At 40.9% G+C, this 12,599-nt stretch overlaps 1 protein-coding gene across 1 annotated transcript; it reads right to left on the bottom strand.

Annotated features, from left to right (window-relative positions):
- Window positions 1-3: 3 nt before the first annotated feature.
- Window positions 4-12,593, bottom strand: VPS26A (VPS26, retromer complex component A). The gene is made up of 9 exons (XM_032191356.1): window positions 12,560-12,593; window positions 10,726-10,875; window positions 9,097-9,172; window positions 6,508-6,664; window positions 5,896-6,060; window positions 5,330-5,436; window positions 4,258-4,326; window positions 3,291-3,433; window positions 4-1,721 (listed from the first exon to the last, which is right to left on the bottom strand). The coding sequence occupies exons 1-9, from the start codon at window positions 12,560-12,562 to the stop codon at window positions 1,608-1,610; spliced, it is 984 nt and encodes a 327-aa protein (XP_032047247.1). The 5' UTR covers window positions 12,563-12,593; the 3' UTR covers window positions 4-1,607.
- Window positions 12,594-12,599: the final 6 nt, after the last annotated feature.

Genomic DNA, 12,599 nt, shown 5'->3' with positions numbered 1-12,599 from the left:
AGCTCAGTATGTTTCTTGTTTATTATACATGGTTGCACAATCTGAGGCTGGTTAAATACAATCAGTTTTCAAAATCTCTTAGAATAGGCTCCAGATAACAACATGCAAGTGACCATGAAAATATTTGGCTTTTTTTTACTTTATTCTTTTAGATTTCCATACAGGCACTTACATGAGGGAATTAAGTTTGCTCTCAAAGATACTCATATTACGAGAAGTATTCTAGCATAAAGTACACAGAATCTTTGTCTGCTTTATCAAAGTGCCACAGTAAGAAAACAGTTCTTACAGAAAAGTAATTCAGTAATTTGCTTACTCATAAAGTAAGGTTACCAATGACACTTGCACTGAAGTTGAGAAGTCTTGGTTTAAAGGCCAAGTGAACTACAAGCGCAAGTAGCCTTCCACACAGCAGGCTTCAGTTTCTGCCCAAGCCACGTGTCTGATAACAGACTACATGCTCAACTGTGAGTAGATGAAGGCTAACTCATTTAAGCTATTTCTTCAAACACTAAATGCATACAAGATGACCAAGACAAACAAGTTGCTGTGCTAGACAAGCTTCTAACAGTTTTGAGGCTTGCCTGGCTTGAAAATACCTTTCTAGAAGAGCACAAGAAGCATGTTTACCCTCATCACGGGCTTAGATGGATGAGGACGAGGTTGTCCTTTGAAGATGTTTTGCCTTTCCTATCAAGACAATGAGGAAAAATTGAAGACAGTAGAAGCATGAAACCAGAAGGAACCACATTTTGTGCATTCGCAAAATAATCAATGTTACTAGAGTTTATTTCATCAACGAGAGAAAGAATTACGTTCAGATACTTTACCCACTCGCCACCCAAAAGGTGAAATCATGAGAACATCTCCAAAGTCACTCGTTACCGGGCAATGAACCCCCAACAGTCAGGAGCGACTCAGATGAAAGGCTTAAGGGAAGAATGGCAAAGTCAGAACTGGGGGTGGGGGCGGGGAGAGAGCAAAGATGTTTTCTAACATTCTTTGCTACCGAAATTCAAAGCTTCTTAGAAACCTTGGTAAGGTGTCTGAAGGCTCCAGTTATAGTCATAGTGCATATACATGCGGTTTGAGTTAAACCCTGTCTATTACAGTCATTAGAAGTCTTAGGACAAGTCCACCATAAACCTTTTTAGTGTGATTTAGTCATTTGCCTTACTGCCATTTCAAAACAAAACAAATGCAAATAAGCAACATCGGAAAAAGACATGCAATAAACAACATGAGAAGGGAAATGCTTTTGTTTTCACTGTATAGGTGATCAGCAAAATCAAATACACCAGCCTACCATGCATGGAAACAACTAGATTTAAGCTTACGCATATCCAAGTGCATATAACATTACCAAATAAAAGTAAATGTGCAGTATAAAATAGCTTAAGAAAGTTCCAGTGTTTGAGAAAGCACTTTATTTTAAAGGTATATACATACTTGAATGTTTAACTGAAGAATGTTTTAGTAGTATGGTAAATGCAGCACTGCAAGACGAAGGAAGACAGTTGTAATGGGAATTTTGGCCTTCTTTCCCCACAGGCTGCTGCCATCTTTAACCTGCTGAAGCATTGCAAAGTTTTTCACCTCCTACCAGTTCACATTTCAGGTTGTTCAGCAGATGCTTGTGATTCTGGAGATTCAAATCGCTGGTGAAAGTTTGTTCGTTGTTTCCTCAGCTTCTCAGGTGCTTTTCTCCATAAAATTATTTCCTGTAGGAGGAAGCAAACACTTTTGAACCAGCCACTTACCATTAAGCCAGAAGTATCAACTATCATTAGGATAAATTCCTAGACAGAATAGGAAAAGGCTTTTGAAAAACCTCTGGATCCCCGTATTTTCCATATGCACTTCCTGTTATGTAGTTAACAGAAAGATGACAATTTACATATTTAGTTACTGCCTGAATACTAACTTATCAATACTGAGCAGTCACTTCTTCCTTAACAATCCTACTCCTCCGTCTGATGCTATTTAGAAGGGTCAAGAGATTTTTCTTCCTCCTTTTCTGAAAATCCCAAACCCATCATAGCTGTTGTATGCTCCAGTTACCTTCCATTTCCCACATACACCAACTTGTCTATTCTTTAGAAGAAAAATATGTTGTCACAATCCACATGGCTTCATTCCAGTGACCTTTTTCATTATTTCTTTCCCCTAACGGGTCCTCAGCTTTTGTTAATTTCTCAGTCAATTATCTTGACCTTACTACAGTTTTGAACCTGAGATAATGCTGGGAAGGGACATTATCTGCAGTAGGTAGAAAAGAGCGAGCACAGAAATGCATCGATAACTTATTTTGGCCACAAAGTATATTGTCTGGATTCATCTGATTCGTGTCAGTATGGCACAATGCTAGGGCCACATGGTATGTGGAATGTGACCTTCTGTCTTACATACCCTTGTATAACCACAAGTCAAAGAAAAACAGAGTGGTTAATGTATATAATTCTTGTATCTTGCAAAGGAATGTTTTAGCAATTCATGTCAATAGAGGGCTTGAAGGGAAATGTATTTATAGGTTTTTCCTTGAAGTCTCTGATACCTGGGGGGTTTCAGAATAACTGCTAACTATTATGACTATTGCATGGGACACTATGCAAGTCTCTGATATCTGGCCAGGAGATTAAGGAGACGGGGAGAGCTGAAAAACAACTAAAAGACAAAGCTTGCAGGGAATGTTGCACAAGTCTCTGCCATACAGCCAAGTTGGACAAAGGAAAAGGACAAGAGGGAGGAAGACTATGAGCCTTCAGCATGAGAGACCCCCAGAGAGACCACCAGAGACTGATATGCATGCTCCAGTGGGAGGGTTTGGATTCCAGAAACTAATTACAATAACCCTGTTTTTTTAAAAATGTAGTAATGAATATGTATTAGCCTAGGAGCATAAAAATCAGCTGCTTGATGTAACTGGTGTGCGTCTTGGTGGAGGAGACACTCCCGGCACACCCAGCGCTGTTTGCTTACCTCTATTCCTTTAATAAATTGTAAACTTTGATTATAGTCCTATTTTGAAGACTGAGCCATTTATTACATTCACAATACAAGATTGCTTTAAGGCACTCAGCATTATATCCTTGCTGAAGTATTATCTGTCATACCTGACTTCCTCCTGGACCTCCTTCAGCAAGCTAATATTTTCTATATGGCTTCCAATACATTCAACAGCAAAAATATTTATGCCATACACAAAGCATAGCTGAATATACACTCTAATGTACAGAATATCCAAAGCAGCATGCAAAACACCCCAGAATTCTGCAGTCAATAGACCATACCTGTTGTTTAAAGTATCGTCTGTCTTCTTCATCCACAAGCACAAGATTTAAGAAGTACCTCACTGAAAACTTCTTGTTCACATCTCTCATTGTAGGAGTTGGGTCATAGCCCGCTAAGAAGAGTCTGATAGGAATCGATTCACCTTGAAAAGGAAAGCTGCAATTAGTTCCTGAAAACTGGGTAATGTTAACGGTCTCGGAAGCCATGTGAAATATAGGCACCTTCCCAAGTTCTGTGCCTCTTGTTTCTGCAGGGGAAAAGGGAACACCAGACTTCCAATATATGAGGCAAGAGGACAAGAGTCCTCTCACCAGTAAGTCACTTGCACCTCATTAGGTTTCAGATCATTTAAGAGCCTTCCACACAGTCATCAGAACCAGCACCCACTAGTAGCAGCAAGCAAGTGGGAGTCTAGATTAAAATTTGATCATCACACTTAGATGAGACCTAAGTTACACTATCTTGTGCTACTGAAGCACCTTCACAGTACTGCTGCCACCTATGGCACCTACAAGCACTTGCATGTCTGAGTCCTGAAGTCAGGCAGTAACTGCTCAGAGCTGGAATGCTTGAATAAAAATTAAAAAAAAAAAAACTCAGGTGAGTATGAAATCAGAAGCGGAAGCATTTTTGTCAGTAGAAGCGTGGTAACCAAGCAGGACAAAAAGAAATTGCATCTGGAACTCTCTACAGCTGATCTACATCAGAGAGTCAGGTTTAAACAGAAGTGATAAATAGATCAATCAGAATTTTCAATGGTAAGTGTAAGAATTACTAGGGTCCCAAGTAAAATTCTTAAAGTTAGTGAAAATGCCAGTTTTAAATAGGAAAATCCAATATTATTACAGCAACATAAGTAGAAAGCTGTTTTCTCCAAGAAGAGTTTACACAAGTCTCATAACCTACATATTTTTAGGCAGTTAACTACGAACATTTACCCTTCAAAATACAATCACAAATATTTACCTTTAACTGGTGCGCCATCCATTATTTCATACTTGGCAATGGTTTCAGTCTCTGTTGTGGTACTCGGTCCTGATAAAATAAGTTATCACTCTGAGAACACATGCTTCAGTTTTAAACATATTTACAAAGCTTTATCACAGCAATTTCTAGTCTGCAGCATTTAAATTACATACCACCAGATTATTTTTTGCCTTTATTTTGTATTTAAGTAACACACAGTTAAAGTGAGCAAAGCCAACTCCTAGACAGAGTAACTACTCTTTAGTATCTCCTCCCAGCACTGACACAGAAGAGGCAGTAGCCAGTGCCTCGAGGGAGCCCTCAGTATGCAGGCTTTAAATAATAAAGGACTAGCATGCAGGGTAAGGTTTGTGAAACTGTTCTGTTCCATGGGCAGTGCTAGTGCCTGACACTGGTAGGCCACAACCAGACTAGAAACCAGAGGAGTGGCCATCCAGCAAAGAGCCACCTTTCTCCAGTGCCTGGGATGCAGCACTACCTAGTTTAGCCACAAAGCAAGCAATGAAGTAGAGCTCTCTGCTATTCCTCTCTTACTACAGAGGCATCCTTGAATCTCCACGCAAACAACTCACTAGGGCCCCAGCCACTCGGGAAGGAAGTCGTGAGCCACAACCTTACTGCCTTCCTAGTCCCACAGTGTGCAAGCCCAACCTGCAATAATCGAGCTGTTTCTGCCTCAAAGCCCCTAGATGTTTTCATGATATCACTTTTAGGCTGCCTGAAAATAATACGTTTCTAGAGCAGAGGAGAGATTTCATGCCACTCTTTACCAAGCCCACTTCACTAGCCTTACTCTGCAGAGGCAGAGAGGTCTTCAGGATGCATTTTGCACCTCTTCCCTTGTTTGTTATCCTTCAAAGCTGCTTAAGCTGCTGTATATTTTTTGCAAAAGGTTCCATTTATGTTGGTTCAAGTTCGTGAGGCCAGCCTAACATCAAAGCCCCAAGACAATGCCACAGACCTCAAGCATGATAACTGCAGCACAAAATGCAAATAGTAGTCAAACATCAAGTAAGGAAGAAGCCCATCTTTTGGGCTTTGCTTCTCTTACCAATTCCAGTAATCTCCTTTTTGATCAGCTGCAACTCCATGTGCTGAATTTTTATTCTCACTAAGAGGAAATAAATTTTCCCAACAATAACGTCCTTTAAGTGATACCTTCAAAAGAAGGGAACAAGAGGGGTTCGTTAAATTAAAAAAAAAAAAAAACACTTTTACACCTTCTTCAATCAATTTCTACAGGCAGTTACCTTATCTGCCCTTTCATTACTCAGACCTCACTTCCCCACCAAGCTAAGTATCTCAGCCACACTGGTGCAATTAACACCTTCCATCACTGCAGTATTGCTAAATGAAGTACTGCAGTTTTATTCAAAAATCATAAATGCAGAAATCAAGTCTTAAGCATCTGCAGTGACCTTCCTATTAGTACTGAAGGCAGAACAGAGAAGAAAAGCCGTCATAATTAGTAACCAGACAGCTCAATACCAAAATCACCGAAAGTGTCGCTTTCCTTTTCAACTCCCTAGTGCCACACTGTTCATCAAGTATTCCGTATCCTACCCTTTTCTACCAAAGTATTTACCTGAACGTGCTTCATTCTAGAGTTTCACTTACTTTGACTTATTGTATTCAAACTCTATATGAAGACAGTCTTCGATGCCTACTTCCATTTTAATGGAGTTGTTTACGTCCGGGTAGGTAGCAAGCTGGTGAACAATCAGATCGTATTCTTTCACCATGTCTGACAGTCGTCTCACTATTGTCACTTTTAGAAAATACCTAGAAAGCAAGCCATAAAAGGTAACCAGAATTACATAAGCAAACATCTTCATGTTCTGACATACAGATCATTCTTTCAAAGACCACAGTAAATTATCTTTAAGACCGAGCAGAAAAGAAAGACACCAAAATACAAGACAGTGCTTTTAGGTTAAAAAAAAAAAAAAAAAAAAAAAAAGTTGTTTTTAAAGGGAAAGATACAGACTGTTTTTATTTGATTGACCTGAAAGAGTTTGATCTATACAAACAACATCGTGTTGTAATATGAGCAATTCCAAATAACATAGTAGAGACTATTCTCAACACCATGAAACAGGGCACAGTACTCACTGTTAAACATGATTTGAAATCCAAGGTGTGGGGAGGTATGAAGGTGACAAGCACAACTGCTAAGTTATGAAATATCCAGCAGGACAGGAGGGGAGAGAAGACCTAGGGGTTACAAACCTCAGTCGGACGTTGGCACCAATGTATGATTCATATGGCTTCTCAACTTGCATGAATTCAAAGTCATAGTTTCTGCTCTGGGTCAGTTCTCCAGGTAAGGCAAGTTCCTTCACTAGGTTCACAAATTCATGGGTATTGCTTTTGTCGTTGAAGAGCTCTACAGTTGAGGAAGAGGAAAGGAAAGTGGGTTTCAGCATTTATTTTTAGCAAACAAAACTGTCCCTAATTTGCCAAGAGCAGATGGGAGAAGACAAGAGCAAGTAATTTGATGTGAGCAACACATTTAACCAGATGTTTTATCCGGCTTTTCAAAGTTACCTTCTGTTGTAGCAACTTACAGTAAGTATTCCTAAAGAGCCAACCACAGTGAAAAAGAACACATACTTGAAGCTTCACTAACATAGGATTTATTCTTTCCTCCCTTTCTTTAAATGACAGTTTAGCTAGCTTTATCAAGTATTTCTTGCCTTGCATCCTTTGTAAAGGCCATTGCTCAGTTTTGGCTGATGATGTGTACTGCTGGAAGTACAAAATTTAATGGGCTAATCTTGCTTTGCTTCAGGACATGCCAGTGATCCTAAACTGTATCCTGCAGGCCAACAACACCTATTAAATGGTTTATCGTGACCACTGGTATAAGTTGGTCATTTGAAAACAAGTTCTTAAGACATAAGCATATACACACCAGTATCACAGAGGAATCAAATCTCCAGTCACTAGGCCAGACCACTGTGATTATTATTCATCTGTAGCTCTGTGCCATGCAATCCTCACATAGATAAAAAGTTAGAGAACTATAATATCGTCATTGAAAGACTACCCACTTTAGCGCATTATAAAAGCTGCTCCACAATTCACACCTAAGAACATCAGGTAAGAACATAAGCGGCAGTTGAAGTGGTTGTGCACAGACTGAAGCATTCCAGAAGAGAACAAACAAACACAAACTTGACAGTTTATCACTGCAAATTTGACAGAAACTTATATGTTCACTAGTAACTGCTTATTTTCTGCTACAATCAGAAATAAAAGGTGTGCTTTGTTTGCTATGGCAAGCATTTAAATAACAAAAAGTCTGTTTCCTGTTGCATGTCCACTATTTTTTGTGCCAGTCAGAGAAGTACTCAGAAGAGCAGGTTTAAAATATACTTGTGACATGCAGCTAAAGCTAGTCTCCATGTAGTGCAGAGAGAAGTCACTCTAACAGGATGTTTCTTGTATTAACTATATTAAAACTTGAAAGGATACAAAGAATTACGAACAAGTAAAATAAGCAGTGGCTTAAGCCACTCCTGTGCAAATCCTTGAGAATTTCTAAACTTGCAGCACAAGAGAAAGACCCAGAAAAATATAAAAATTGATAAACTCCATCAAGTTGAAGTCATTCAGAGAATACAAGTCATCCAGAGTAGATGAACATATATACAACTATTAGAGGGCAGACAACAGGCTGAACAAAGCTGACATATGGGAGCTCTGTTTTTTCTCCTCAGCTTCTCAACACCTCATTTCCTTTGCACTGCTGTTCCACTCTACCAGCCTGTTATGGCTCCACTGATCAGATCCTCGAAGCATAAAGCAGCAGGTGTCAGAACTCAGTCATACTTGCTGCACAAGGGTTCACACGAAGGGTAACGAAGCCTACTGACTGAGCAGAAACGGAGCAATCTGTTAAATGCCAACCCAAAAGTCAATTTTACATCAATTTTTCAGTCAGGTTTACTTCCAAGGGGAACGACAATGCAAACAGCCCTCTAACAGAGAAAGGAGGGATTTCAGCATCAGCCTCAAATAAGCTGAGGTTATTTGGACTGCTAAGAGGTTAGACACGATCAAGGTTCTTCACAGCTCAAAACAAGATCTGGATACAGTTAAAAGATAATTATGTTTATTATGTCAATACCACATCATCTTGCTAAAAAGCACACAGATCCTGTGAAGCTTCAACGCTACTTTATGTTAACAATACAAAACTACTTATTGCTTCTCTAAAAGAGAGAATAACTTGCAGAAGTGTTTTACTGTAGGCTGTCCCATCATTTCTTTTCTCTCTCTTGTCTTTCAGAGACAGAATTCAAGACTAGAATTAAGAAGTCTAGCACGATAGGTACACTTGATATTTTGGCTTGAAACCTTAAACATGAACAAAAAGCACAAGCAAGAAAAAAACAAAGTGTTTTGAGTTGGTTTTTCAAAACAGGGTCATTCACCACCTATAATTAGTAGAGAACATTCGTAAGTTACAAGTGAATAGACTGAAATACATAAAGCTGAAACAATGTGCATCGTGGTTACAAGTTTAGTTTTCAGAAATCTCGAGTGGTTCTTAATCAAGCTCTTAGCCAGAAGAAATACTTGCCAGCCCAGTTCTCCCTCACATGTACACATCTTTCCTTCCAGTGATTTTCTGACTAGCACAAATTAGTATGTCACCTGTGTTAAAATTAGTAGAATACAATCTTCCTTTGGCACTTGTCATCTATTAACCCAATCAGGTCGCAATGGTTTGGCCGAACTGCTGACAGTCACATATGCAAAGCTGCACACACCACACCCACCTAACATCCCCTTCATAGTTTCAAAACTCACCGATCTGTCCTACAAATTCAATTCTAATTCCTTGGTGCTCTAGTCTCTTCCCATGCTGTTTAAAGGAGATGTTCACCTACAAAGGCAAAAAAAGAAAAGAGCAACAGTTAAAAGTTAATACTTTCACTTAATACAATTTCCTTTTTAAAAACTGCAAACTGTTCTCAACAGCACTACCTGAGCTTGAAAAGAACCGAGTCAAACAGCTCATTAAAAAATTAAGCATAACCAAGGCCCCACTAAAGCCTCTGAGAAAAATCTAGCCATCCATGAGACTGAACTTAGTAAGCAGCCTTGAAACCTTTGAGCCTCACAATTAGGAACCCAACCCCTAGCTTCAGTAGAGCTCAGAGAAGCCAGCAGTGACCTCCTGGCCATCTTTGAGGGCAGAGAGCTTCAAAACATTTGGAAGTCCACAGAAGAACTCCCATTAGATGCATTCCTTTCAAGTCAAGTGCGCTCAAATCCTTTCCTCAGCAGAAATAGAAGCATTAGTCTGAGACGAATCAATGTTTCTGCGCTGGGCAGCTACTACCAGAGAAACTCCTGTAGCTTAAAATCCAATATATCATTGATATCCGAGTAGAAATCACTTGAATGGTCTACATCCGTGATGAAAAGAAGGGAAGAGACAGAGGGAAGCTGCCCTGTAAATTACTGTTCTCCCAAAACCCCTGATCCCACTGTGCTGGTGTTAGTCAAAGCTCATCAGGCATCTCTCAGGACTTGCTGATATAAGCAAGAAGTCATTAGGTCAGTGAACATGCAAAAGCCAGTTCCTTCTGTTCGAGTTTGAGGCCTGTCTTGCAAGAGTTTCACATCCCTGAAAGGATTTTTGTAGAGAAGCAAGTTCGTAACGTGGAAAGATAACTAAAGAGCAGAAAGGTGCCCAGTGATAATCAGTCAGTCACGACTGAACTAGGTACTTAGAAGTCAGTCCTAGAACCCAATAGCTGGCCCAAGCTTCTTGGAGGAAGAGTGAATCCTAACAGAAATATTCAGAGAATGACTCCAGTAAAACCAGTGATAGCAAGGACTTCTTGTGGGGGAATTCTGAGAGATGAGGAATCCCTCTGGTAATTTTAACTGCATTTCCCCACCAAGAACTCCTGTTGACTCAACAGCCAGCTGAACTGTAACATGCTGCCCCTTTGATGTAGTTCCAGAAACCACTTCAGGGCATAAAATGTAAGGCTTAGCTTCAGGGTATGCAAAGCAGGTTGGCTGCACCAGCCAAGAATTGCTCTTACACACATGGGAGCTGTGGATTTCAGAGTTCAAGGGGAAGGGCGGGTCCAGTTTGGAATAACTTTCTTGTCAGAAGCAGTGAGAGGATTGCACATGGTTGCACAAACAGCTTATTCATAGAAATAGGAAGACCAGAAAAGATTATCAGAAACAAACATGAACAAAACATTGAAAAGGCTCAGTTCTGTCGGCTGCCCGAATAACTATGGTTAAAGAGACCAGCTACAGGAAAATAGTGTTTCCTTTCAGACCCAACACAACCTGAAATGGCCATGCTTGCTTATGTTTGTTCATTTCATTTCCTGTATGCATTAGCAATCAGTGCAGTAATTAATTGCCACTCAAAAAAAAAAAAAAAAAAAAAAAAAAAAAAAGAGTTACCTTTCCTGAAACAGATTCACCATCATAGAAGAGAAAATGCTTTTCCACTTTACCATCTTCTGTTTTGATTTCTGCCGTTTTCCGTGTTTCAGCATCATTAAGAATAACGTCAATCTCACAAACGGGACTGAAGAAGCCTCCAAGAAAACTCTGGAATGACAAGAATTAGGTAAATTACTTCACAGAGGACACCCCATTTTAAATGCAGGATCTACTTGCAGCTGTGCACCATATACTGGGAAAAAACACTCGTGTTTCCATGAAATTACGAAGCCGTTCTTCATTAAAGACCCAAGATACAGCACTGACAGAAGACAGTTGTTCACCTAGCGAGTAACTGCAATCACGGCAACAAGCAGCAGTTGTACTTACAAAAGTGTGACATTTAGTATTAAAGCATGCAGCATAGCTACCATCATTACTGCTACCTTAAGATGCTAATAAATACTTGTTACCGTTGGAAACACAACTTTGGTTTCTGCCGCTGCAACATTTCATGGCATTTACTGTTAAACCAGCAACTTCACTTTGAAAAAATTAATCCCTTCTAACCACACGCACAAAAAAAAAAAATCTTAATTTTTTTCCACCTGGGTGAGGATTTGAGCTATTACGTCAAAAATACGCATTGTTTGATCCCCACTGTAACTTACTGCGTGAACAGCAGCAACACGCTGACCAGAAGTAAGAGGAATGATGGAGCAAAGCGAGGTGAGAAGAAACAGCTATCAGGGGAATATTACAGAAGCTCCTGGCTGGCAAAGTTCAATAAGGAACTTTTATTTGCTGCCTCTTCCTACGCCCTGTAATTCTCTTCGGGAACAAAGAGAGCATTAGCGGGCTCAGGAGACAGCAGCTCTTCACACAATCTACCTTAACTACGCAACCCTGCCATCAGATGCCTCGCATGTTGTAAGTCTACCTGTAATTCTGCTCCAGGCACCGATGTGCTGTAAGCTGTAACTGTCTGTCCTCACCTTGCAGCAGCGTTCTCTAGGCATCAACTTTTGAGCGTTATCAGACAAGAGAGCAGGGATGATCATCCTTTGACCTTGCACAAACATTTCTTACGAGAAACTGAAAAACATGTTTGGCAGCTCTGTGGGAAACTCGACAAGGTTGGTGTGAAATCCCAGAGTTTTCCTAGGAATTAGGCACTAATCTGCTTTGATGTTCTGAAGCAGACAACGCTTTGCCAATTCAGGACAATGTCATGTTTTTAAGAAAGCATTTTGCTTTGAGAAGTTACACTTGGCTCTCAGTAAGAGCATCGGCTTTAGCTGGTGGATTTCTGTATAGATGTAACAGTCACCCTCGTTTCACCAATTTAACCTCAAGGAGCAAACACTCACATATTCAAGGTATTATGGGGACCTCAAGTTTTAACTGTTTGATTAGTAATAAACGGAAAAACAAATCTAAAATACAGTTTAATATGAATAGAGCTGCCTAGCAGCAGGAACACCGAGTAACGTCTCACAAGACATGGTGCAACACGGAGCTATACGACAGCGATCCCCACAAGCCTGAACTGCCCGGGGGTTCCCTCAAGGGGCAGGCAGCCCCGGCTGCCCCCACACAGCCGTGCCCGGTAACCGGAGCCCGCTCGGGGACCCCTCAGATCCTCTGAGGAAAGCAACGGCAGGTGGGCAGCCTGAGCGCTCCCCCAAGCAGGAGAGGCCGAGAACAGGCGGAATAAAGGCTCCGGCAGCCGCCCCCACAGCTTTCCAGCCCCTTTTTCGCCCGTTTTTCGCCCGTTTTTCGGCCGTTCCCCCCCCGCCTCAGGCGGCCCCTCAGGGCCGGCGGTTGGCGGCCCCGCCCCGCCCCCACTCACCATGGCCGCTGCCCGCCGCCGCCGCCGCCGCGCGCCACCA

This window comes from Aythya fuligula, chromosome 7, assembly GCF_009819795.1.
Source record: "Aythya fuligula isolate bAytFul2 chromosome 7, bAytFul2.pri, whole genome shotgun sequence".
NCBI lineage: Eukaryota > Metazoa > Chordata > Aves > Anseriformes > Anatidae > Aythya > Aythya fuligula.
The sequence above is the reverse complement of the archived record's forward strand: the minus strand, read 5'-3'. Positions and strand labels throughout refer to the sequence as shown.